Source organism: Caretta caretta, chromosome 22 (genome assembly GCF_965140235.1).
Source record: "Caretta caretta isolate rCarCar2 chromosome 22, rCarCar1.hap1, whole genome shotgun sequence".
Taxonomy (NCBI): domain Eukaryota; kingdom Metazoa; phylum Chordata; order Testudines; family Cheloniidae; genus Caretta; species Caretta caretta.
The window spans coordinates 23,971,153-23,993,453 of record NC_134227.1 but is presented as its reverse complement, the minus strand read 5'-3'; the positions used below and the strand labels follow the sequence as shown (position 1 = coordinate 23,993,453).

The 22,301-nt window shown below is 44.5% G+C and overlaps 1 protein-coding gene across 4 annotated transcripts in view; it reads right to left on the bottom strand.

Moving 5' to 3' along the window:
- The window catches only part of HMBS (hydroxymethylbilane synthase), a 30,696-nt gene extending 8,395 nt beyond the window's left edge, over positions 1 to 22,301 (bottom strand). Inside the window, exons 1-14 of one of the 4 annotated variants that reach the window (XM_048827685.2) lie at positions 22,024 to 22,301; positions 20,614 to 20,762; positions 20,276 to 20,411; positions 17,711 to 17,874; positions 17,335 to 17,582; positions 15,633 to 15,834; positions 9,145 to 9,201; positions 8,181 to 8,234; positions 5,435 to 5,507; positions 4,235 to 4,284; positions 4,092 to 4,147; positions 2,784 to 2,861; positions 1,923 to 2,000; positions 100 to 175 (exon numbers count right to left, since the gene is read on the bottom strand). In XM_048827685.2, the coding sequence (XP_048683642.1) occupies positions 100 to 175; positions 1,923 to 2,000; positions 2,784 to 2,861; positions 4,092 to 4,147; positions 4,235 to 4,284; positions 5,435 to 5,507; positions 8,181 to 8,234; positions 9,145 to 9,201; positions 15,633 to 15,834; positions 17,335 to 17,582; positions 17,711 to 17,874; positions 20,276 to 20,411; positions 20,614 to 20,762; positions 22,024 to 22,186 (1,584 nt within the window). In that variant the 5' untranslated portion in view covers positions 22,187 to 22,301. Of the gene's footprint in view, positions 1 to 99; positions 176 to 1,922; positions 2,001 to 2,783; positions 2,862 to 4,091; positions 4,148 to 4,234; positions 4,285 to 5,434; positions 5,508 to 8,180; positions 8,235 to 9,144; positions 9,236 to 15,632; positions 15,835 to 17,334; positions 17,583 to 17,710; positions 17,875 to 20,275; positions 20,412 to 20,613; positions 20,763 to 22,023 lie in introns of those variants that run through there. The other 3 variants (XM_048827686.2, XM_048827687.2, XM_075122269.1) reach the window with 3 other exon arrangements.

The following is a 22,301-nucleotide window of genomic DNA, read 5'->3' as shown; positions in this document are numbered from 1 at the left end:
ACAGGAAGCCTGGGTTCTAATCATAGCACCAAAGTGCTAGAGAAAAGCCAACTGTTATTCATTGAGATACCACTCCCGCACTCTGCCAGGAAAGGATACAATATCCCTAAATTCCAGCTGAGGGAACCGCCGTTTGAGCTGAGCTGCTCGCCGAAGTGAACTGGTTCCAATCACGCTTCAGAGGAAGCAAAGAAACAACAACAGTGAAACAATTAGATTCATTCACTCACCTTTAGCTGGGGACAGGTTAGGAGCTTCCAGGGAAACACACTCTACCTTTTTAAACTAGTCACAGAGCATTTGGGGATCTATCCAACATTCATAATGGCAGAAGGAAAAACTGAGAGATTTAACATGAGGCCTGACTAAATCTAGATGTAACCAGACTACCTGGTCTGCGAAACACAGTCTCTGTGGTAGGTTGTTAAGCCTTTGCAAAGCAGCCATTATGCCTTGTTAAGGATCTCTGAATCCTCAGTGGGCCACCATCTACAGAATGTAGCAATCCCCAAGCCTTATTTTCTCTTCAGATAAATGGAATAAAATGGTTTGGAAAGCAGGGACATCAGTCCTGGATCACAGAACACATGCCTGGGTGTGCAAGGTGAGGTCTGATAAACAAGTCCTGGAGAGTGCAGTGGGAGAGTTCTCTGGACAGCAAGGGGGACTGCCAGTCTGACCAGAGAGAAGACTATTTTCAAGGGATGTATGCTACTCACTTTTCTTTTTATCCCATAAAAAAGATGACAAGCCATCTCTACTTGAGGTTGTGAGAAGTGCAAATATACATCTGTGAAGCAAACAATTTCTTTTGTTTTATTTCTATTTTCTGTGTTTTAATTAAGATTACTGTCATCTGGGTAATTTCAACACAGACATCCCCAAAGAGAAAGGAGAGGGACTGAAAGTAAGTAATTTCTGGAACTTGTCCCCCCATCTCAGGGCTCGTACACACTAGTGCTTATATTGGTTTAACTTAAGTCACTAAGGGCTGTGAAAAGGCCACCCTACTGAGCGATGTGAGTTACAGCAACCTAAGCACCGGCGTGGACAGCACTGTGTCAATGGGAGACACTCTCCCACCGACATAACCACTGCCGCTTGGGAAAGTGGAGTAATCATGCCGACGGGAGAGCTCTCTCCCGTCGGCATAGACTATCTGCACTAGGAGCGCTGCAGTGGCACAGCTACGTCGGTAGACCTACACTGCAGTAGCGATTCTAGAGTAGACTAGTCCTTAGTCTGAGTCATGAAGTGTGGACAGAAAAGTCTGCTCCTGCTGAATTGTGTTACCATCAGGGTGGATTAGGTGAATGCAACAGGAAAAGCCACAAGACCAAGGAGGAGAGGGAGTTGGCTGTGGTGTGGGTCACAAAAACACTGGGCCAAATTCATCCCTGCTTTAAGTCCCTTGAACTCGGTGGAGATAGAATAAAGCTGAATGGCCGCTGTGTCAGTCAGGAAAGGGAGGAGGATTTTAGTGTGCACGGTGCTTTGAAGATATTTAGCGCTAAGAATTCATTTTGGGGGTTGTGGAGGATTTAGAAAATGTCAGATCTCAAAGGAGGACTGGAGAGATGAGAGGTCATGTCTCGCTCAGTTATTCAACAGCAGTAATTCTTTCCCAGGTCATAGTGATAATTATGGTTCTGGGATTCTTATTAAGTTTTTATTCCTTTATTGCTAATTCCTACAAATGGTTCACTTTAACTTAAATGAAAAAAAACACCACCACACCACACTGAAAACACCTCTTCATCTGTGCAAAGGGCAAGGGACAGATCAGAGTCTGGATGTTAAATGTATTAACACAGGGAGTTCACAAAGAATAATGAAGAGCAAGCGGTTTTGGTGTTGAGAAGTCTAAGCCTATCCCTTTTCATCACTCCATTTGTTCAACAACACCTCTCCCATCCACTCACCTCTTTTCAGGAAGGCTGTTGAGGGTTTTCCCATAGTTCTTGGGATGAAAAACGACAGCATCATGGGGATTTTCCCTTCTGCAAAGGGATACAGTGTAGACAAGACATTATTCCATAGGATGTGGCTAAATGGAAACAGTTCTGCTCATGGTCCTTAGTGGAGGTGCCTCTAACTTCCTTATCTTTAATCCACTACAAGGAGCAGGTTTCAGAGTAACAGCCGTGTTAGTCTGTATTCGCAAAAAGAAAAGGAGTACTTGTGGCACCTTAGAGACTAACCAATTTATTTGAGCATGAGCTTTCGTGAGCTACAGCTCACTTCATCGGATGCACGAAATGAGCTGTAGCTCACGAAAGCTCATGCTCAAATAAATTGGTTAGTCTCTAAGGTGCCACAAGTACTCCTTTTCTTTTTACAAGGAGCACTTTCTTTTCCTTTTTCCATTTTTCCTTCTAATTAATCTAGAGCTGGTGAAGGTGCTGGTTTGACAATTCTGGACAGTCAGTTATCTACTCATCCACAGAGTAGGCACAGCACAGGCAGCGGAAGGGCAAGCTTCCCACAGGCACCACCTTCTGTCGACATGATTAAATCTGACCTGGAGCCCACCCAACCCTTCTTTAAGGAAGGGAGAGAGGGGTTCAGCCTTCATAGCCCATGGAATTTGGGCTCTCTCTCTCTCTTCTGAGGCAGGCAACAAGATGACAAGCACAGTGGCAAATTGTGCAGTACAGTTACCTACACAATGGGAAATAGATTGAGACTGACCAAACTCGTCACACAGGATGCCAACAGTAAAAATGGTCCCTCTGGGGATTTTAAAACCCCTCAGGAAGTCAGGCCTCTCAAGGCACTCTTACTTGCAGATGGCCCCAATGGTGAAGCCAGGCGGGAGTGAAGTTGGCAGGTCCTTCAAGGAGTGAACAACCAGGTCAACTCTACAAGTTAGAGGAGAGAAAAGTCAGAGCATGGTGTGAGTGAAGGAGCCCATGGGACACCTGCAAGATGCCTGCAGATGATCTGAGAAATAAAATTTCCACACTGGGCTTTAGTGTAGAAAGGGGGGCTGGAAATCAGGAATCTTGGGTTCTATTCCCAGTTCTTCTACTGATTCACTGTGCAACTTTAGACAAGTCTCTTCATCTCTCTGTGCCTCAGTTTTTCCATCTGTAACATTATGATATATATCTCCCGGGGCTGCTACATCATAAATATTTGCAAAATGATTTGAAGAGCCTGGTGTGGGTGCTGAAGACCTATACGCACATTGCACAGACACCCATCAACCTTGCAGTACACAGAGCTCAGTGGGATCAGATATCCCAGTCAGATTTAAATAACTATTTTTCAGTAGGCAGCAACCCAGAGCTCAAGCTGCCTGCATCACTTCATACCACTGACATGGCCATCAAAAAAGGGCTTGAATCCTTGCAGCCTGAACTCACTGGGAGTCTTTCCACTGACTTCAGTGAGAGTTAGATCAGGCCCTTAGATGACAAGGACTCAAAGGGGAATCTTTAATTTTAATCCAAATTGAGATAAGTCCCTCAATCCATGTGCATCCCATACCCTAGCTGTAACATGAGGTAAAAAACAGCAATCTCCCTCAGTCACAACTGACATCTGAACCAAGGTTTCCCACAGAAATAAGTTACCCCAAAAGAGCCTTAATCCTAATGCTTCCGGTTCTCCTGCACTGTTGGCAGTGAGTACAATTAACAGGCGGGAGGCTTTGGAGACTGTTTAATGCCCAGCTCTGAATCTGAGGCATCTACTGAAATTTCTGTATTCAAACTGTACGTGACCACTCAACGATGTGTATGTAACAAATAATACTGTTGCTCTAAAAATACCACAGGTTGCAGGGCATTGGTTCAACCAACTGATTGACGTGACCCATGACTTGTCATGGCATTACTGATTGACATGACACATTTTTTCTTTCAGCCACGTAAGCGCAACTAAAACAGTCAGGGAAGGAGACAGACTATGGATAGCACATTTCACAAGCCTATCATTCTCCAAAATGTTCTAAAAGAAGTTTGAATTACAAACAAGCCACTAGGGTGTGAATGTTTGTCTTGATTTCAGATGCAGACAGAATCTGCAGCACTGCCCGGGCCATTCCATGGCCTGCGGTAAGCAAGAGAAAGGATCAGAGCTCTTACTCATTTCTTTCCAGTGCATTTTCCAACTCCTTGGTAAAGAGGCTCTTCTCTCCAATCTAAATAGGGAGGGAGGAACATGAAGCATATTACCAACGTAGTCACATATAGTCTCACTCAATTCAAAGGAGGAAGAGGTCATTTACCTTGGAAAGAGCCGTGTCCAGGATCTTGTCTCCAGTTGTTGACATGGCAACTGTTCAAAGAGAGAGCTTTTTAAGAGCAGCAATACAGAGAGATCAGATAGGCCCAGACTCTGTAAGTCTCTGCGTGGTATGCAGCAAAAGGGTACATGGCTGCTGCATTGTAGTGCAGGTGTGAATGCAGGCTCCATGTAGCAGGAATATTCTAGGAGTACTCTGCTCTAAGCAGGAGTAAAGATTAGGTCTCCTGGAAGTGTGCTGCCTTATTCCCAAGAGCACAGAGTAAGAAAAGGGAAGGCCATGAGAGTGTATCTAAGGACAGTAGTTTTAAGCAGGATCCTCATCACACTAACAAGACACTTTGCTTTGAGCACCTTCTCTGGCCTCACTCCTGCTACTAGGCAGGTGCTCAGCAGCCGTCCAATCAATGTAGCATTGGGGTCCTGACTGCGCCCTGTCTGGTTGATATAATTTTTTACTTATGCACTTGAACATGAACATATGGTGCATCTGGCTTGGAGCTAGACTAATACATGGTTACTCTATGGAGTGACAGTATCATAATCTGTATAGAAACTCAGGAACTCAATGCTCAGCGGTACATGGAATCCATCCTCTCCTTGCTCTGCAGACATTAGCATCTCTTGCTCAGTCACGTGAGCCTAACTGGATGGAACTGATCTGGATTCTCCACTTATGCAAACGCTGCAATCTCTCTTCCTTGGGCCAAGGGCTTCTTGCATAACAGATTTAATAATTTTATTAAGATGATGTTAAAATAAAAAGAAAACGGTACAGAGTTTAAGCATAGAAGTTTCTGGTTATCAGGGAATAAGGTACAGATTATCAAGGGGTGTGAAATTCGGTTTAGGATTGGGTGGCGTAAGGAATACATAATCTGCAATATGCCCGATTGGGGGTAAAAGGTTAACGGGTCAAAGTACAGACATTGAGATATGGGGGTATGTTGTTCATATAATGGCTATGTTCAGGTGTGGAGTATAATGAGTGGATACGATGATGAGGACGGATTTACCCTCATTTGGTGAGATTTAATGTTCAGTGAGTTTATGGTTCTAGTTCATATGGTCCAATGGGAAAAGTCTCTCGGTCCCTTTCTCATAGCTGATGCAGGATGTCGTTACGCATCAAACCATCCCACTCCAGCTGCTCCTTGCCTCTGAGCAGCATTTGAACACTTACCAATCTCAAAATGAAGGCTGAGGTATCGCTTGCGAAGCATTTCCACTACACTGTCTGTCTGAATCCGGGCCAGCTGCAGTTTAAAAACAGAAGGCAAAGTCCATTGTGAGATGGCATGCGTTCAGTACATCAGCCAAAAGAAGCTTTTCTATTCTTAGACATTGTCAAATGCACCCACCAAAGCCTCCAAAACACAAGCATTAATGGAAATAAATAGAAGTCTTAGCATAGTGCTACACAAAAACAAACCCTACCCCTGCATAATGATCACAACACCCAGCTGAAGAAAATATTACCATCCCTGCTTTACAGATGGAGAAACAGAAACAGAGTTGGAGTGACCTGCCCTCTGGTCAGAAAGTGAGTCAGTGGTAGGGTCAGAATTAGAGCACTGTAAAGACATAGCAGACAAAATGTCTTCAGTTAGAAGTAGTGGTTTAAACAGGGGACTGGAAGTTCTATTTTCAGCTCTCCCACTGACCTGCTATGTTCTGTGGCCAGTCATTTCAGCTCTTTGTGCCTCAGTGACATTATCTTTAAAGTGGAGACAGTACTTACCCACCTATCTGTGAAGTGCCATCACTGGGTGAATGGAACTAAAGAAACACAATGATGTGCTTTTGTAATTTTTAAAGTGAGTCAGACTGAGCATTGTGCACAGTGCTAGAGAATAGGTCTTGCAGTAAGGGGCACCCATTGTTATAAGAAAGCAGACTAAATAGCCTGGTGATTCCCACCTCAATGAGTGATGAGCTAAAATGCAGCATATCTGCTGTGTGCTTTTTATGAATGCTAAACTTTACCATTGCTGCGTGATTCTGCAAGGAGCCAAGATTAAGATTTGTCTGCAGGAATTGTGATCTATATGAGCAGAGGTATGTCCGAAAGTTGTGCAAAAGGAGAACAGACAGAGCAAACCGCAGGGTTTGGAGGCTGCAAAAGGCCCTGGTACCTGTAGATGGGACACATTTAATTTACACTCTGGAAGGGGGAGGATCACATAAAATAGTCCAGTCCACCACCACTATCCTACTCAAGCAGAAGGCAGAGGATCCCTCCATAGATCCTGACCTTGTGAGAGGCAATGTAGTCTAGTAGTCACAGCTGAAGATGAACCAGGAAGCCTAGTTTCTAATCTTTCTCTGCTACTGATGCTCTGAGTGGCCCTGGGCAAGTCATGGGTTTCCACATGCGTAAAATGAGTCCAACAAACTTCCCCTTTGTAACGTGCTGTGAGATTCTGGGTGAAAGGCACAGGTGCTATAAGTGCAAAGTGTTGATAATGATAATTCTTAACAATAGATTAGGAGATCACACACGGAGGAGAAATGCAACGTCCCACCCTTCAATGCCCATCTGTGTCATCTTCTAGCCTCCCACAAAGTACAGAGCCATGCCTGCGCCTAACTTCCAGAGTAGGCAAGATTATCTCAAAACAAAGGCCCAAGACACATTTATCTCTCTTTGCAAACTTGCTCTTCCCAGCTGCAGCTAGATAGCAAGAAAGACCCAATGTATTTCCTATATCCTCCCTCCCAGGCCTTTGTGAGCATCAACGCACCCGAAGTTTTGCCTCCATATAAGATATTTGGTTATTGGATATAGCAAAATGAAGACACAAAGGGATTCTACTGAAAGAGGAGTGCAATCACCTCCTTGTTTTTTGAGCTACTCCATGAGCTTGGTGCTGATGGAATGTGCCAACTGACAGCCATTGGGACTAAAGTTCTGTTTATTCAAAATAGATACAGTCCAGGTGGCATCAAGGCAAGCTTGTTCCACATAGCTGTAAAAACCATGCCTCAGCCCCGACATGGAGGGATCCCCTGTAGGAGAGCTCAGTCTCACGGCCCATTGAATCTCAGGCCTTCCTACGGGGACTGCCAACAAGGAGGTCTATTACAGTGCAACTCTGATGACAGAATAGTTATTTCTAATTCATAGAAGTCACTCTTTGGCAAAGATATCGTTACTCCAGTCTAGGGTCTGAGGAGGACTTGGGCTTTTGGTTTGAGAAAGATAGCTCATCTGCATAAACAAATATAAGTAAATTTATTTCCATCTAATAATACTTTGTGCTTAACACAAGGATCTTAAGGTGCTTTACTAATATGAATGAATGAAGCCTCATGCCCCAGACCTTCTGTGAAGTATCCACAAATTGTCCCCATTTTACAGATGAGAAAATGGCAGCACAGTTAAATAAAGAGCTAAATTTTCAAGAGCGTCCACTACTTTGGGTGCCCAAACTTGAAACATCTGGATCCCAATTTCCATCTGCACGTTCTAGTGACTTGAGGTAAGAAAACTCAGCACCTCTGAAAATCAGGTGCTCGGTACGTAAGACCTGGGCACCCAAAATCTAGAAGCCACTTTTTTGAAGATGTGGCCCTAAGAGACTTGCCATAAATCACACTGTGTCAGTGGTAGAGACGGGAACAGAACAAGGGAATACTGATTCCTAGTCTTTCACTCTGACCACTAGACAACACTTCCCTATTGAACAGGAAACCTGATAGATGCTGGACTTCATTTGGGTTTAATCTATAAATAACAGAGATACACACTTATTTCCAGAGGGTAACTGCTGTACATCATATTTTTAAAGTTAAAATCAGCCACCCAGATTTTCTGCTTTTAGGAGATGCAGCTATAGGGTTCTCAAGTCACAATTGTCCCCATTGAACAGAGACTCAGCAATATGGCCATACCAGAAAAGAAGCTAATACAATAGGCAAAAACTCACCTGACTCTTCCTGGTGCCCACTCGGATAACTCTGTTTTTCAGGCCATTTTCATCCTATGAACAATGTGTTTCACATATTTTAAAAATTAAAGCAAATCCCCCAAATCCATAATTGTGCAGGTTTTCTTTCCAGTGCTGTCTGCCAACTGAAAGCTCATTCCACCGCAGCTAAATGTGTTTCCCAAGTGGCAACCGCATCTTCCTAAACTGAGCAAAATATCAAATATTTAAACTAACACACGAGAAGGTTTGCAAAGAGTATAAACTCCTGTTGGGAAATGTGCAGCACTCCCAGAAGGCACTCACTGTCTTGCAGTATTGGACCCTAGAGCTCAATTCTGTGAGCACTAGCAGACATAGCACACACTACTGTGAACAGTCCTACTGACTTTTGTAGTAAGCGTTTGCAGGATTGGAAATCATGTGTTGTATTATTAAGTTCATAAATGTTCTGCTATTCACAAAAAGTCATTAAGAAAAACACTTAGTCCTTATATAGAACTTTTCACTTTCAAAATGCTGTGCAAACATTAACTTATATCTGCATATTTATGGAAGTCTTTACAAAATGATCAAACTTTTAACTTAATTAATACCCAGCTAGGACTGATCTATTCAGTAAATGGCAGAATTAGAGGGATAAGTGGTATAATCCCTTTACTCTCTCACCCTCTCCTTTTGATTTAAGCACTATATTTCAACTAAGACAAACAGTGCAGAGACCACAACCTTAGGTACCTTTTACTTGTAATTGTTTTCTAAAAATGGGAAAGTAATATTGTTTGATTTTTGTTTTCTCCCACCCCCTTAAAACTGTAAAGGGAAGGTGAGTAGATTTTAAGCCTGACCTATTAAATTATCCCGACAGATTTGCAGAGCTGAGATATACACATTATTTTATTACGAGATATACAATTACCATGAACAATCTAAGCCCTGACGAATGCAAAGTCTGTTCCTTTACCTGAGTGCTCCTCAGTGTCTTGTTCTCCATTGCTATGGACTTTTCCAACCCCAATGCCTGTTATGTGAAAGAGAAGAAGACGCTCCTTGAACTGGGAAAGAGGAGAGGAGGGACGTTATTGCCTCAGCTGCCTAGCACAATGTGTGCCAGACCATGTGCTAGAGAGAAGGGCTGTTCCGTTTGTGACCCAGACCCTTCTGGCGTAGCATGGACACACAGATAAGAGGTGACAGGCATGCTACAGTATGTGCTGCACTACGATATTGGGAAGGAAAGGCCTTCAGAAAGCAGGGATGGGTGTGACCAGCACTTAGGAATGGAGGTTACCAGTTCTGCAGAGAATGAAATTCAGCTGCAGGAGCTGCCTCAGCAGAGCTGTCCAGCTTCTGTACGGAAAAAATAATTGTGCTGAATCACTAGGAAGAAAGGATGGCAGAAGGAAACCGTCTCTCCCTCAGTGACACCCGCTCAAGCCCTTTGCTACCTGTTATACCCCCAGATCTGTGTATGGCAGCTAATGCATTACCCAACAGAACAGTCACAAGGTGGCTATTTTCACAGGAGAACAATGATCATTTTCACCAAGATATTCTTTCGTGGGAGAGGGACACACCATGTGGCTTCGTACAAAGCAGAGACTCCAGCTCTATCACCCATCCTCAAGGCAATGGAGCACAATTTCTTTACAACTACCACAAGCTATGTGAATTGACAAAGGGCAGCGAGCCAAGAGACCTAGGTTTTATCCAGAACTTGGCCCTCGATTTGCCTTGTAACTTTGAACAATAATTTAACCACTCTTCTTCAGTTTCCCTTTCTATAAAACAGCTCCTTGTAAAGTACATTTGATTTTTTTAATTGGACTGATATTAAATAAGGCCTCATGTACTAATGGGCAGGGTTAAACGCTCATTCTTATCTCTAAGCTCAGAAGCGGTCTCAGCCCAGTGGAAAACCACTTGTGTTGAAATCTTTGACTGACAGCAGGGTTAATAAAAATACTCAACCCTTACACAAAACCGTACCTTCAGAGCATTAACTAATTTGGTTTCAACGTCAATCATTTGGGACCTATTGCTACCTTAATCTAGGATTCTGAAGAGTCATATGTTCACAGATTACAATTATTAAAATATGTACAATCTTTAGTTTTCATAGTTGGCTTGCTCTACTCCCAAGTACCATGAACAGTGTTCATTTTAGCAGGTGTATGGTTGTACACCTGAAGAGAAACAGTCAATAGAAAAAGATTCCCATTTGATCACATCACATGAAGACAGACAACTAAACACTGACAAATGTTATAGGTGCTTGCGTACAAATCATAGAATCATAGAATATAAGGGTTGGAAGGGACCCCAGAAGGTCATCTAGTCCAAACCCCTGCTCGAAGCAGGACCAAATCCCAGTTAAATCATCCCAGCCAGGGCTTTGTCAAGCCTGACCTTAAAAACCTCTCAGGAAGGAGATTCTACCACCTCCCTAGGTAATGCATTCCAGTGTTTCACCACCCTCTTAGTGAAAAAGTTTTTCCTAATATCCAATCTAAACCTCCCCCACTGCAACTTGAGACCATTACTCCTCGTTCTGTCATCTGCTACCATTGAGAACAGTCTAGAGCCATCCTCTTTGGAACCCCCTTTCAGGTAGTTGAAAGCAGCTATCAAATCCCCCCTCATTCTTCTCTTCTGCAGGCTAAACAATCCCAGCTCCCTCAGCCTCTCCTCATAAGTCATGTGTTCCAGACCCCTAATCATTTTTGTTACCCTTCACTGGACTCTCTCCAATTTATCCACATCCTTCTTGAAGTGTGGGGCCCAAAACTGGACACAGTACTCCAGATGAGGCCTCACCAATGTCGAATAGAGGGGAACGATCACGTCCCTTGATCTGCTCGCTATGCCCCTACTTATACATCCCAAAATGCCATTGGCCTTCTTGGCAACAAGGGCACACTGCTGACTCATATCCAGCTTCTCGTCCACTGTCACCCCTAGGTCCTTTTCCGCAGAACTACTGCCTAGCCATTCGGTCCCTAGTCTGTAGCTGTGCATTGGGTTCTTCCGTCCTAAGTGCAGGACCCTGCACTTATCCTTATTGAACCTCATCAGATTTCTTTTGGCCCAATCCTCCAATTTGTCTAGGTCCTTCTGTATCCTATCCCTCCCCTCCAGCGTATCTACCACTCCTCCCAGTTTAGTATCATCCGCAAATTTAGTATCATCCGCAAATGCAAAAAGCGTAAACGCTAAGATGGGTGAACTTGGTGCCTGTTGTTAAGTGAGAATATTGATGTAACAGGCATCACAGAAACTTGGTGGAATGATGACAATCAATAGGACACTAACATCAGGATACAAAATACATGGGAATGACAGAGTAGGTTGTGCTGGTGGGGTAGTGGCACTATATATAAAAGAAAGCACAGAATCAAATATAGTAAAAACCTTAAATGAACCAAACTGTACCACAGAATCTTTATGGATAGAAATGCCATGCTGGAATAAGAGTGCAGCAGTAGGAATGTACTACCGACCACCTGACCAGAATGTTGACAACGGTAACTGTGAAATGCTCAGGGAGATTAGAGAGGCTATAAAAATAGAAAACTCAATAATAATGGGGAGTTTCAAATATTCCCATATTGACTGGGTGCATGTTCCCCCAGAAGGGATGCAGAAATAAAGTTTCTAGACACCATTAGTGACTGCTTCTTGAGGCAGCTAGTCCTGGCACCTACAAGGTAAAGAGGTAATTCTTGGCTTAGTCCTAAGCGGAGCACAGGATCTGGTTCAAGAGGTGAATATAACTGAACCACTCAGTAATAGTGACCATAGTGTAAATAAATTTAACATCCTTGTAGGGAGGAAATACAAAAGAAGCCCACCACAGTAGCATTTAACTTCAAAAAGGGGAACTACACAAAAATGAGGAAGCTAGTTAAATGGAAGTTAAAAGGAACAATCACAAGAGTGAAAAGCCTGCGAGTGCACAGAAACTTTTTAAAAACCACCATATTAGACATTCAAACTAAATGTATATCCCAAAGGAAAAAATAAACCAGTAACAGGAGCAAATAAATGCCACCATGACTGAACAGAATGAAAAAGGAAGTTAGAGACAAAAAGGAATCCTTCAAAAATTGGAAGTCAAATCCGACTGAGGAAAACAGAAAAGAACAAACTCTGGCAAATCCAGTATAAAAGTATAATTTGGCAGGCCTAATTAGCAGCTAGCAAGAGACACAAAACTAACAGTCAATTTTTTTAAAGTACATCAGAAGCAGGAAGCCTGCCAAACCACCAGTGAGGCCCCTGAATGAATAAGGTGCTAAAGGAACACTTGAAGAAGACAAAGCCATTGAGGAGGAGATCAGTGAATTCTTCGCATCCCTCTTCACTGCAGAGGGCCACACATGAGCCATACAAATATGAGGAACTGGCCCAGATTGTGGTGTCAGTGGACAAGGGTTTGGAACAAACTGATAAATTAAACAGTAATAAATTGTCAGGGCCAGATGGTATTCATCCAAGAGTTCTAAAGGAATTCAAATATGAAATTTCAGAACTCCTAAGTGTAGTATGTAATCTATTGCTTAAATCAGCCTCTGTACCAGATGACTGGAAGGTAGCTAATATAATGCAGATTTAAAAAAAAAAGGCTCTAGAGGTGATTAGGGATGTAAAAGGTTAAATGGTTAACCGGTAAGCGGCAGCCAGCCTGCAGGAGCCCCAGCCAGGCAGCCCCAGAGACCCCAGCTCCTCTCCCTTTCATCCCGACATAATTTCAATACTTTAAAGAGTAAATGTTTTAAACTGTATTTACATCCCTAGAGGTGATCCTGGCAATTACAGGCCGGTAAGCCTAACTTCAATATCAGGTAAATTGGGTGAAACCGTAGTAAACAAAAGGATTATCTGATACGCACATGAACACAATTTGTTGGAAAAGAGTTAACACTGCTTTTGTAAAGAGCAATCACGTTTGACCAATCTATTAGAATTCTTTGTAGGGGTCGACAAATATGTGGACACGGGTGATTGAGTGGATACAGTGTACTTGGACTTTGAGAAAGCCTTTGACAATGTCCCTCACCAAAGGCTTTTAGCAGTGTAGGCAGTCATGGGATAAGAGGGAAGGTCCTCTTGTGGATCAGTAACTGATGAAAGAACAGAAAACAAAGGTGAGGAATAAATGGTTCGTTTTCACAGCAGAAAAAGGTAAACGGTGGGTTACATCAAGGATCTGTATTGGAACCTATACTGTTCCACATATTCATAAGGCCATGAACAGTGAGGTGGCAAAGTTTGCTGATGGTATAAAGTTACTCAAGACAGTTAAGTCCAGAGCTGACACTGAAGAGTTACAAAGGGATCTCTCAAAACTGGGTGACTGGGCAACAAAATGGCAGATGAAATTCAATGCCAATAAATGCAAAATAATGCACACTGGAAAACATATCTCAACTACACATACAAAAATGATGGGTCTAAATTAGCTGTTACCACTCAAGATAGATCTCGGAATCATCATGGAAAGTTTTCTGAAAACATCCATTGCAGCAGTCGTCAAAATGGCTAACAGAATGTAAGGAACCATTTGGAAAGGGATACATAAGAGAAAATACCATAATGACACGATAAATCCATGGTATGCCCACATCTTGAATACTGCATACAGTTCTGGTTGCCACGTCTCAAAAAAGATATATTAGAACTCAAAAAAATACAGAGAAGGGGAACAATGATTAGGGGAATGCAACAGCTTTAATATGAGTAGAGATTAAAAAGACTGGGACTGTCATTCAACGTAGAAAGTAAATGACGAAGTGGGGATATGCTGAGGTCTATAAAATCATGAATGGTGTCGAGAGAGTAAATAAGGAAGTTTTATTTACCACTTCACATAACACAAGACCCAGGGGTCACCCGATGAAATTAACAGGCAACAGATTTAAAAGAAAGGTAAATACTTCCTCAAAAACTGCATAGTTTACCTGTGGAACTCGTAAACGTGTCAGGGGATGCAGTCAAGGCCAAAACAACAAATGGTTTCTAATAGGAATTAGATAAGTTCATGGAGGATAAGTCCATCAACGGCTATTGGCCAAGATGGTCAGGGATGCAACATTGTATGTCCCTAAACATCTGACTGCAAGAAGCTGGGACTGGATGACAGGGGTTGAATCATTCAGTAACTGCCCTAATCTGCTCATTCCCTCTGACGCATCTACCACTGGCCACTGTCAGAAGATAGGATAATGCACCTGATGGGCCACTGGTCTCACCCAGTATGGTCACTCTTATGTTTAACCCTCTCTGTCCCTGTGCCTCCTTTCCCTACACCACATACGGCCGTCTCCTCAAGACTCACAAACCAGAAAAGTTAAATCTCTGGAAGGAGATGTCAAATTCATTCCGTGGCAAGGCCCAAATTTAATTTTCAATTGCAGTCCACAGGCCGAAGAACGTGTTCAGGACAACACGCTCTCCTCGATGCACAGACCTTCTACTGAGATCAATGGCAGGTTACCACAGAGATCAGTAGTAGAATCTGGCTTTTAATAACAGAACTGTCAGTAATTATTTGTTCAGTCCCTTATTATCACATTCAGACTCATGCAACAGGAAAATCTGCTCCCCTTCAGGTACACCGTTATTTCTGCCCTTTGATTCTCTTCCCGCCTTATCCTCCTTTCTCTGTTTCCGTCCCTCAACTCGGTCTTCAGATATTTCCTCCTCTCTTCCCTCTGCATTTCCTTCTTAGCAGCAATTCCCATCTCCTTCCCCATACCACTCACCAACTGGTCATCAATTACATAATTAATGCTTACATTCAAGTGTCCATTATAAGGCTTAAAAATGAATACTCCATTGAGATTAATGGGAGAGTTCACACCTCTCAAAGCTACTGTTGTCTCAGACTGTCTGCAGATTCAGGAAGATTATGAACTGAGGCATTCTTGTTGATTCACATTTGAAGAAGTTTCCTTCACAGCCACAAGGACTAGATTTTTTTTTTTTTTTTTTTAAATAAAAATCTTAGATTCTGCCACATCTGAAAATAAATCCATCACAGGGAACAAGGTGTTTGACCCTCTGCTCTAGACAGTGACATATTTCACTTGCTACGCTCCTCATCAGGTAAATGTCATAAGTGCCCGCAAGGCTAGGTGTTCCTTCCACTCAATGCTGTCGAAAGCCCTATACAGGTCTGCATAAGAGACTAAGTTGTCTACAATGACTTGGCTGTGCAGAGAAGCTGTTAGCTCATCTGATATATAACTCACTTACAGACAAGGTCAGTGAAGTCGCATCTTCTACTGGTCCCTCACCCACCTTCTCTCGCCAATATTCTGGGAGCAACAAGGCAACAACGACACTGCCGACATATAACTCACTTGTCCAAAGTGCTGTCTTCTCAACCTCTCATCTGTGGAGCTTTTACAGTTCTGAAGCCATAAAACACAGATTAAGAAGGTGGCTTGCCTCAAGTTTGGTCTGCGTATCCCTCTCCTGAAGCGCATGGATCTTCCCATCTCTAGTCAGCACGTAGAGAGACCCCCACTCTGCTAAGACATCCACCACGTCATCGAAGACCGAGCTGTACGCGATGAACTTGTTACATAGGTCGTAGACATTCAAGATTTGCTTGTCGGAGTTCTGCGGGTCGCTCCCAGCAAACTCTGATCTGGATACCAGAAGAAAGAGCAAGAGTTTAACACACATGCTCTTGGATTTCTGAGTCACATTCTCAATAGCGTCTCCTTAACACACTTAGAGCCGGGATACAAACCCCTGAACAACCATGTGAGTATGTCGTACGTTGTTAGTCCACATACTAGATGGGAGAAATCATACCTGAGTTATAAAAGGGTGGTGACAGATCCCACTGGCTCTGGAGGGTGGTGCATACCGCTATCCCAGGAGCAATGACTGGATTCTGTAGATTCAGATCAATCCATAGCAGCTTTTGCCAGAGCTCTAATACTAATCACATGCCACAGTAATGTCAGTCAACACCTGGGACGATTCTCGGGGTGCCCAGGACTGAGAGTCACCTTGTTACCCACTCAGCCTCCAGCTAGAGAGAGACTTGCTGCTGCTTAACTGGGTGTCAGCTCCCTGACACTTCCAGCCTGTTAGCCCCCAAACCATCTCCTCTGGGCTATGTCACCCCTTACTTTGGCTTGCAGGTTAACGACAGGTGCACTCCAGTTCCGAAATCCCTTTGAAGCCTTCCCCTGTAGCGTTCAGCTCCTTAATCACTGAACACTCACAGTAATAAGAGGTTTGCTGTCCCTAAGGCAACAGCGTACACATCATCTTGAATGATTCTGCTCAGGAGCAGCATCCCGTACAATACTACGGCACTGAGTTCCACTTAGAGTGAAAACAATCATAAGTTTATCATCAAAGATCAAGATTTATGAGATAGTGAGTAAGGATAATGGAAACAGAAGGGTTACCTATCAAACAAAATTGTAACACCATTCCTAGACACTAACCTGAACTGTCTGACCTTCTGTCCAAATAAGATTATCTTACCCAAAGCCTTTTTGCAGGGTTTTCAGCCAAACCTGATTGAGACCCTATTTTCATGAATGTAATCGCACCACCCGATTACCTCCTAGGCAGAGGAATTCAGGATGGTTTCCTTGTCCCCAGATACAGTCTAGTAAATCGCTGAAGTGCATCCCTGGAAAAGGTTCCGAGCCCTTTGCTGTTCTGCTCTTCCTGTTAAATCTCACAATTCTTCCTCTGCATTTAGCTCAGACTGGGGATGGCGAATGAGACAATACGTGTCAACAGACGGACGGACAGATCTCTTTGTTCTGGCAGGAAATCAGTTCTTCACCGCTGCTGGGGATTAACACCTTGATACAAACTATCAGAACACATTTCCAGTGGATATACACATAACTCCTTACACAGCAGCCGTACCTACATTTACGAGGATAATCATAACCATTTAAAACCCGCAACTGGTACTCTTTCTGAATGAATACTATGAAAGCGGCAGGCCTGTTAGGAGTTGCTGTTACAGACCAGCGAGCCCTCTGCCAGCTGAGAGCAATGGGGATCTGTGTCGCAACAGCCTTGCACAACAAAGCGCCAGGAGAGCTGCAAAGAACAAAAACTGCACAGTGAATACACGTAAAATGGTCTCATCTGCTTCCCGGAGTCTTACTTTGGAGAGCTCTTCCGGTCCTTGGAAACGATGACGAGGTATCCCCGATACCAGTGAACGATCAACTTCTGTCCCTCAAAGGCAAAGCAGGGGCCACGCTCATCTGGCTGGTACAGATACACACATTCGTTTCCTGCCACAATGAACTGGAGGTCCTGGGAGGGGTCGCTGAGCGTGGAGCAGCGTAAACCGCAACCATGCGTGTCCAGCTCCAGACGAGGATAATCTTTCACCGACAGCATATAGGTCTGTGAAGGAAATATGATTTTTTAGAGATTACATGGAACGGCAGATTGGTGATAAATAACCAGGAGCCGTTACAATCAGTGGGCCAGAGTCTGACCTCCATTACAGCTTTGTCAAGCCAATATCTTACCTGGATGTTCTCCGTGGTGACAACAAAAAGGTGGGTGATTTTCCCAGACTGGCGGAAGGCAAGGCCAGTGACTGGGTAATTGCCTTCATGTAAGATCTGGGTCTTACTGTGTCGGTCTCGTGTGATGTCCCCTTTTGTAAGCACAACGCTTCCATCTGCAAAGCCTGTTGAAGGAAAAGGACTAAACTGTTTATGTCTATGGCACTTTCCAAACATTGACTAGTATTAAGTCCAAGGCAGCTGCAGTCAGCTGGATCCTCCTTGTTGTTTCCCAGACAGATATGCGTACCGGGGCGGTCCTTCTCACTTCACGGACACATGTATCAAACTCCCTTCCTGAGTAGGGTCTACCAGGACTTCTTCACGGCCATCTCCTGGCCCAGTGCAAAGCTCTCCTGTTTGAGAAAGTTTAATCTCCGTTTCTTACACGGACGCTTTCTTTATGGTTTATTTTCTCCTATTGCTCTTTTTTGTTTTGCTTTGCTACAACAGATGCCTAACTCGCTGGAACCAGTTTTGTGTAACAGTTGTTTTAAAGCACACAGTGCGCCTCATGTACATAATTAGCACTATAAAAGTCAACATTGTAAAATGGAAGGAAACCAGTTGGTCAAAAGTCACATTTTTAGAACAAGTCTCTGGACAAGTTACTGATCCACGAGAAGACCTTCTCTCTTATCCCATGACTATTTAGCCTGCATAAGAGCCTTTGGTGATGGACCTCGTCAAAGGCTTCCTGAAAGTCCTAGTACGCTATATCCACTGGATCACCTTTGTCCAAGTGATTGTTGACACCCTCAAAGAATCCAAATAAGTTGGTGAGGCGCGACTTTCCTTTACAAAAAGCCGTGCTGATTCTTCCCCCAACAAATCGTGCTCATCTGCCCCTTGTGGGTTCCAGAACTAGCTGCTCCAAGAAGCAGTCACTCATGCCGTCTCAAAATTTTATCTCTGCGTCACGCCACAACGTGACATTCACCCAGTCGTCATAAGGCAAGCTGAAATCACCCATTATAACTGCGCTTTCTGCTTCTAGAGCCTCTCTCCAGCCAACCTTATCATTTCAGAATCGCTGTCACCATCCCGGTCAGGTGGTTGGTAACCTATGCCTACTGCTATACCTTTTTTTTAGTCAAGCATGCAACCGGGACCGGATTTCCAATTAGGCACAGTAGGCACGTGCCTAGGGGCACTGGCGTTCTAGGGTCATGTAAAAGTTAAAAAGTTTGTACATATGTGGTTAAAAGTGGTTAGCGTAAGCTTTCTTAAAAATGACAGACAACCCAATGATACAGTAGAACCTCAGCGTTACGGACACCTCGGGAACGGAGGTTGTCCGTAACTCTGAACAAGACCGTACAGACTTCAGACACCAAGTGGGGTTGGGACTGCAGGTAGGGGGGAGTCAGGGCTCTGGGGGTATCAGGGCTTCTGACCCTTGGGAGCACCAGGGCTCAGGACTTTAGATCTCAGGGGAGTGCTGGGGCTTCAGCCCCAAGGCTCCATTCCCGCCTTCTGCCTGGGGGGCGGGGGCACCAGAGCTCGTACAGCCCCGCTCCCAGTTTCAGCAGGGGAGGGTCACGCCGGGGCTGAAACCAGCGCTCCCCTCGTAGCTAAAGCCCCAAGCCCCAGCACCCTGCCCTCCGGGGCTGAAGCCGGGAAAAGAACTGCGGGGTTTCAGCCCCAGCACTCCCTCCGGGTCTAAAGCCCTTAGCCTGGTGCTCCCGAGGGTCAGAAGCCTGGACCCTTTTAACTACTGAAGGATAACTTTTAAAAAGATATGGACTGTGAGGCTATCACTAGCGCGTTTGCGAAGCAAAAGTCAAGGAAGGAAACATGTGCAGTAAAGTAGCACTTACCTGCTACCAATGTGATTGTTTTAATCACATTTATTCAATACAATAACAAAAAAAATACATATTTAAAATTACAAAAAACACAAACATCAGCTGTAGGCGGGGGTGAGGAGAGGGCGGCGGCGCTGAAGATGCTGTGCCGTAGGGCGCGGAAGGTATAAATCCGGCCGAGCATGCAATTTCTATCCATAGTGAGTCTATGGTACAGTTTGTTTCATTTCAGATTGGCACCTTATTTGACTACGGTTTCTTTAACATACAATGCAACTCCCCCACCAGTGTTACGTTCTTTATCTTTCCTATATATATTTATAGCCCGGTATTACCATATTGCAAAACCCATTCTCCTCCGCCTGAACAAAATCTCAATTTGGGGTCAAAATTACCCGAGTGTCCTTTTTGTTTTTGTTCTTTCCTTTCTTGCAATATAGATAAAGAGTATGTACCTAACTTTTAAACCTCAATAGAACAGTAAATCTTGTTTTATGGTAAAAATTATGGTAAAAATCAAGATTTGCCAAACTTTTGCAAGTAATTACTGGCATTCTCAACTAGCGTCAGGTTCATTCTCTTTAGGATGAAAAGCATGTGACGTGAAAATGTCAGAACGCTCTACGCTGCCTTCTGTAGGACCAATCCATTTTCATTCCACCATATTAACTTCAGAGTTTGTTCGGCACCTTCAGGAGGCGTTTGGCTTTTCACTTACCGATAGCCATGAAGTTAAGAGTCTCATGGACAGTTATGCAGGACACAACTGTAGGTTTGTTACCCGGTATTGCTGGGAAAATCCTTGTGCAAAGAGGATTCCCACCATCTCGTTTCTCTAAGTTCCAGACTTTAACCTGCAAACAACACAGACAGAATGTGAGTAGATATGGTCTTAAGGTATATTGGGGCCACAACCCGGTCCCTTTTAAGCCCATAGGGTGAGAATTTAACACACTGTTTTTACACCAAAGACATTCCCAAACTAATCCCAATACATTGTTCTTCCTCAGAAAAGCACACAAGATGGGCTCATGTCCTCTTTGTCATTTCACTTACCAGCGGGTTAATGCCTTCTTCATCTTCACCAACAGAAGCCAAGATGCTGTGCTGCTTCAGCTGGTACAGGTGAGTCACCCTCAGCTTGTAAGCCTGGAAACTGCTCAGCTGAAGGGAGCGTGGCAAGAACCAGATCTGACCTTCCATATGTAGAGGATAGTCAAGGTACTCAGAGAAAACAAAATGAAACCACACATATCACAACCAAACCCTTCTTAAGCTACCCTTATTTATTGACAGCTGGCCAAATATACTTATACTAGCTATTGTTCCAGTCACTGAAGCGATCGCAGGGCAACAAAACATTTAGTGAACATTTTAACGTGCAGGTGACCTGAAGTTGGAAGAGGCAGACGTTTTCTATATGCCAAAGGGCAACTGAAAAACAAAACAACAGCTCGGCGCACACCTAACAGACGTCCTACTTTAGTTTAGGGCCCAATGCTGCGAGGTACTAAACACTTTTGACCACTCCCAATGAGAAGCGCCTCACGGGAGGCTTTCAGAACCTTCCTGTATAGAACCCATAGCGTATTTCAAGATGAGGGTGGTCACCTTGATTCTAGTACATAGATGAAATAGAGTACACTAGGCAAAACTTTCTAGTTCTTACCAGCAGTGATTCTCAGCCACGCAGAACACATTCACAAGTGTCTTCACGTGCATCATGCAACAAAGAAAATAGACTACACTTCCTAAAGCCTGAGCGATTCCAAAAACACACATTATGTCAGCAAAACCACGCCTTGCGGTTTCAGTGAGTGCTTACCATACCCCAGTTAACTACCCAAAACTCTCTTTCTATAAAGGAGAAATATTCTGAAGTTTGACTGCATTATACATCACTCACACACTTTCCATTTCATTTCTTCACAAAACAGGCAACGCACAGGTGGTGGGAGAGCAAGTTTCTTCCACTCCACACCATCAGTGTGTCTCAGCCCCACTCAGAAGCCCTCTCCTCTAGGAGTAAGTGGGAGTTCAGGCCACACAGCTCATCCAGCCCTGGACCCGTGGGCTGAGATTAGTGGGGGACAATTTAGTGACGTGAAGCAGACATGCAAATGTTTGAACATTACACCACCAGCCAGGCACGGGGAGCAACCTTGTCACGAAGCTGCCGACCCTGGATGGCGCGATCTCACTGGCCTTCCCCATCGGTTGGCAGCAGCGGCAGGTGGCACAATCTGTGCATTTCCCTCTGACGCCCAAAGGGGAAAGGCCTTGGCCACTCCTAAATCTCATCCCGCCGCACTGGCGCCCAAAGAGGGGGAAAGGCGCCCAACCTCTCTCCTACCCGCTAGCATTAAAAGGGGGCGGGGGAATCCCTGCTTCACTGCCCGCGCTAACCTCCAAGGTGGGGGAGGTCGCCAGACGGCGTCCTCCTGAGGGAGCCCCGGGCAAGGATATCCCCAAAAACCAGGCTGCCTCTGCCCGAGTCGCAGACGGTGATGCCCGGCGGAAGGGCGAAGGGCTTCGCTCCGCCGGCTCCGCCCCCGTCGGGCCCGGCCGGCTCCTTCACCGTCTCCCTGTCAAAGAACACGAAGCGGCGCCACTGCAGGTAAGCAGCCATCTTGGCGACCGGAGCTGGACCGGGCAGGGATCAGGTGACCGGGCCGCCGAGAACCGCCTCTCCTTGCGCACGTGACGGACGGCGGCCGGAGACCATGTCACGTGGGACGCCGGGC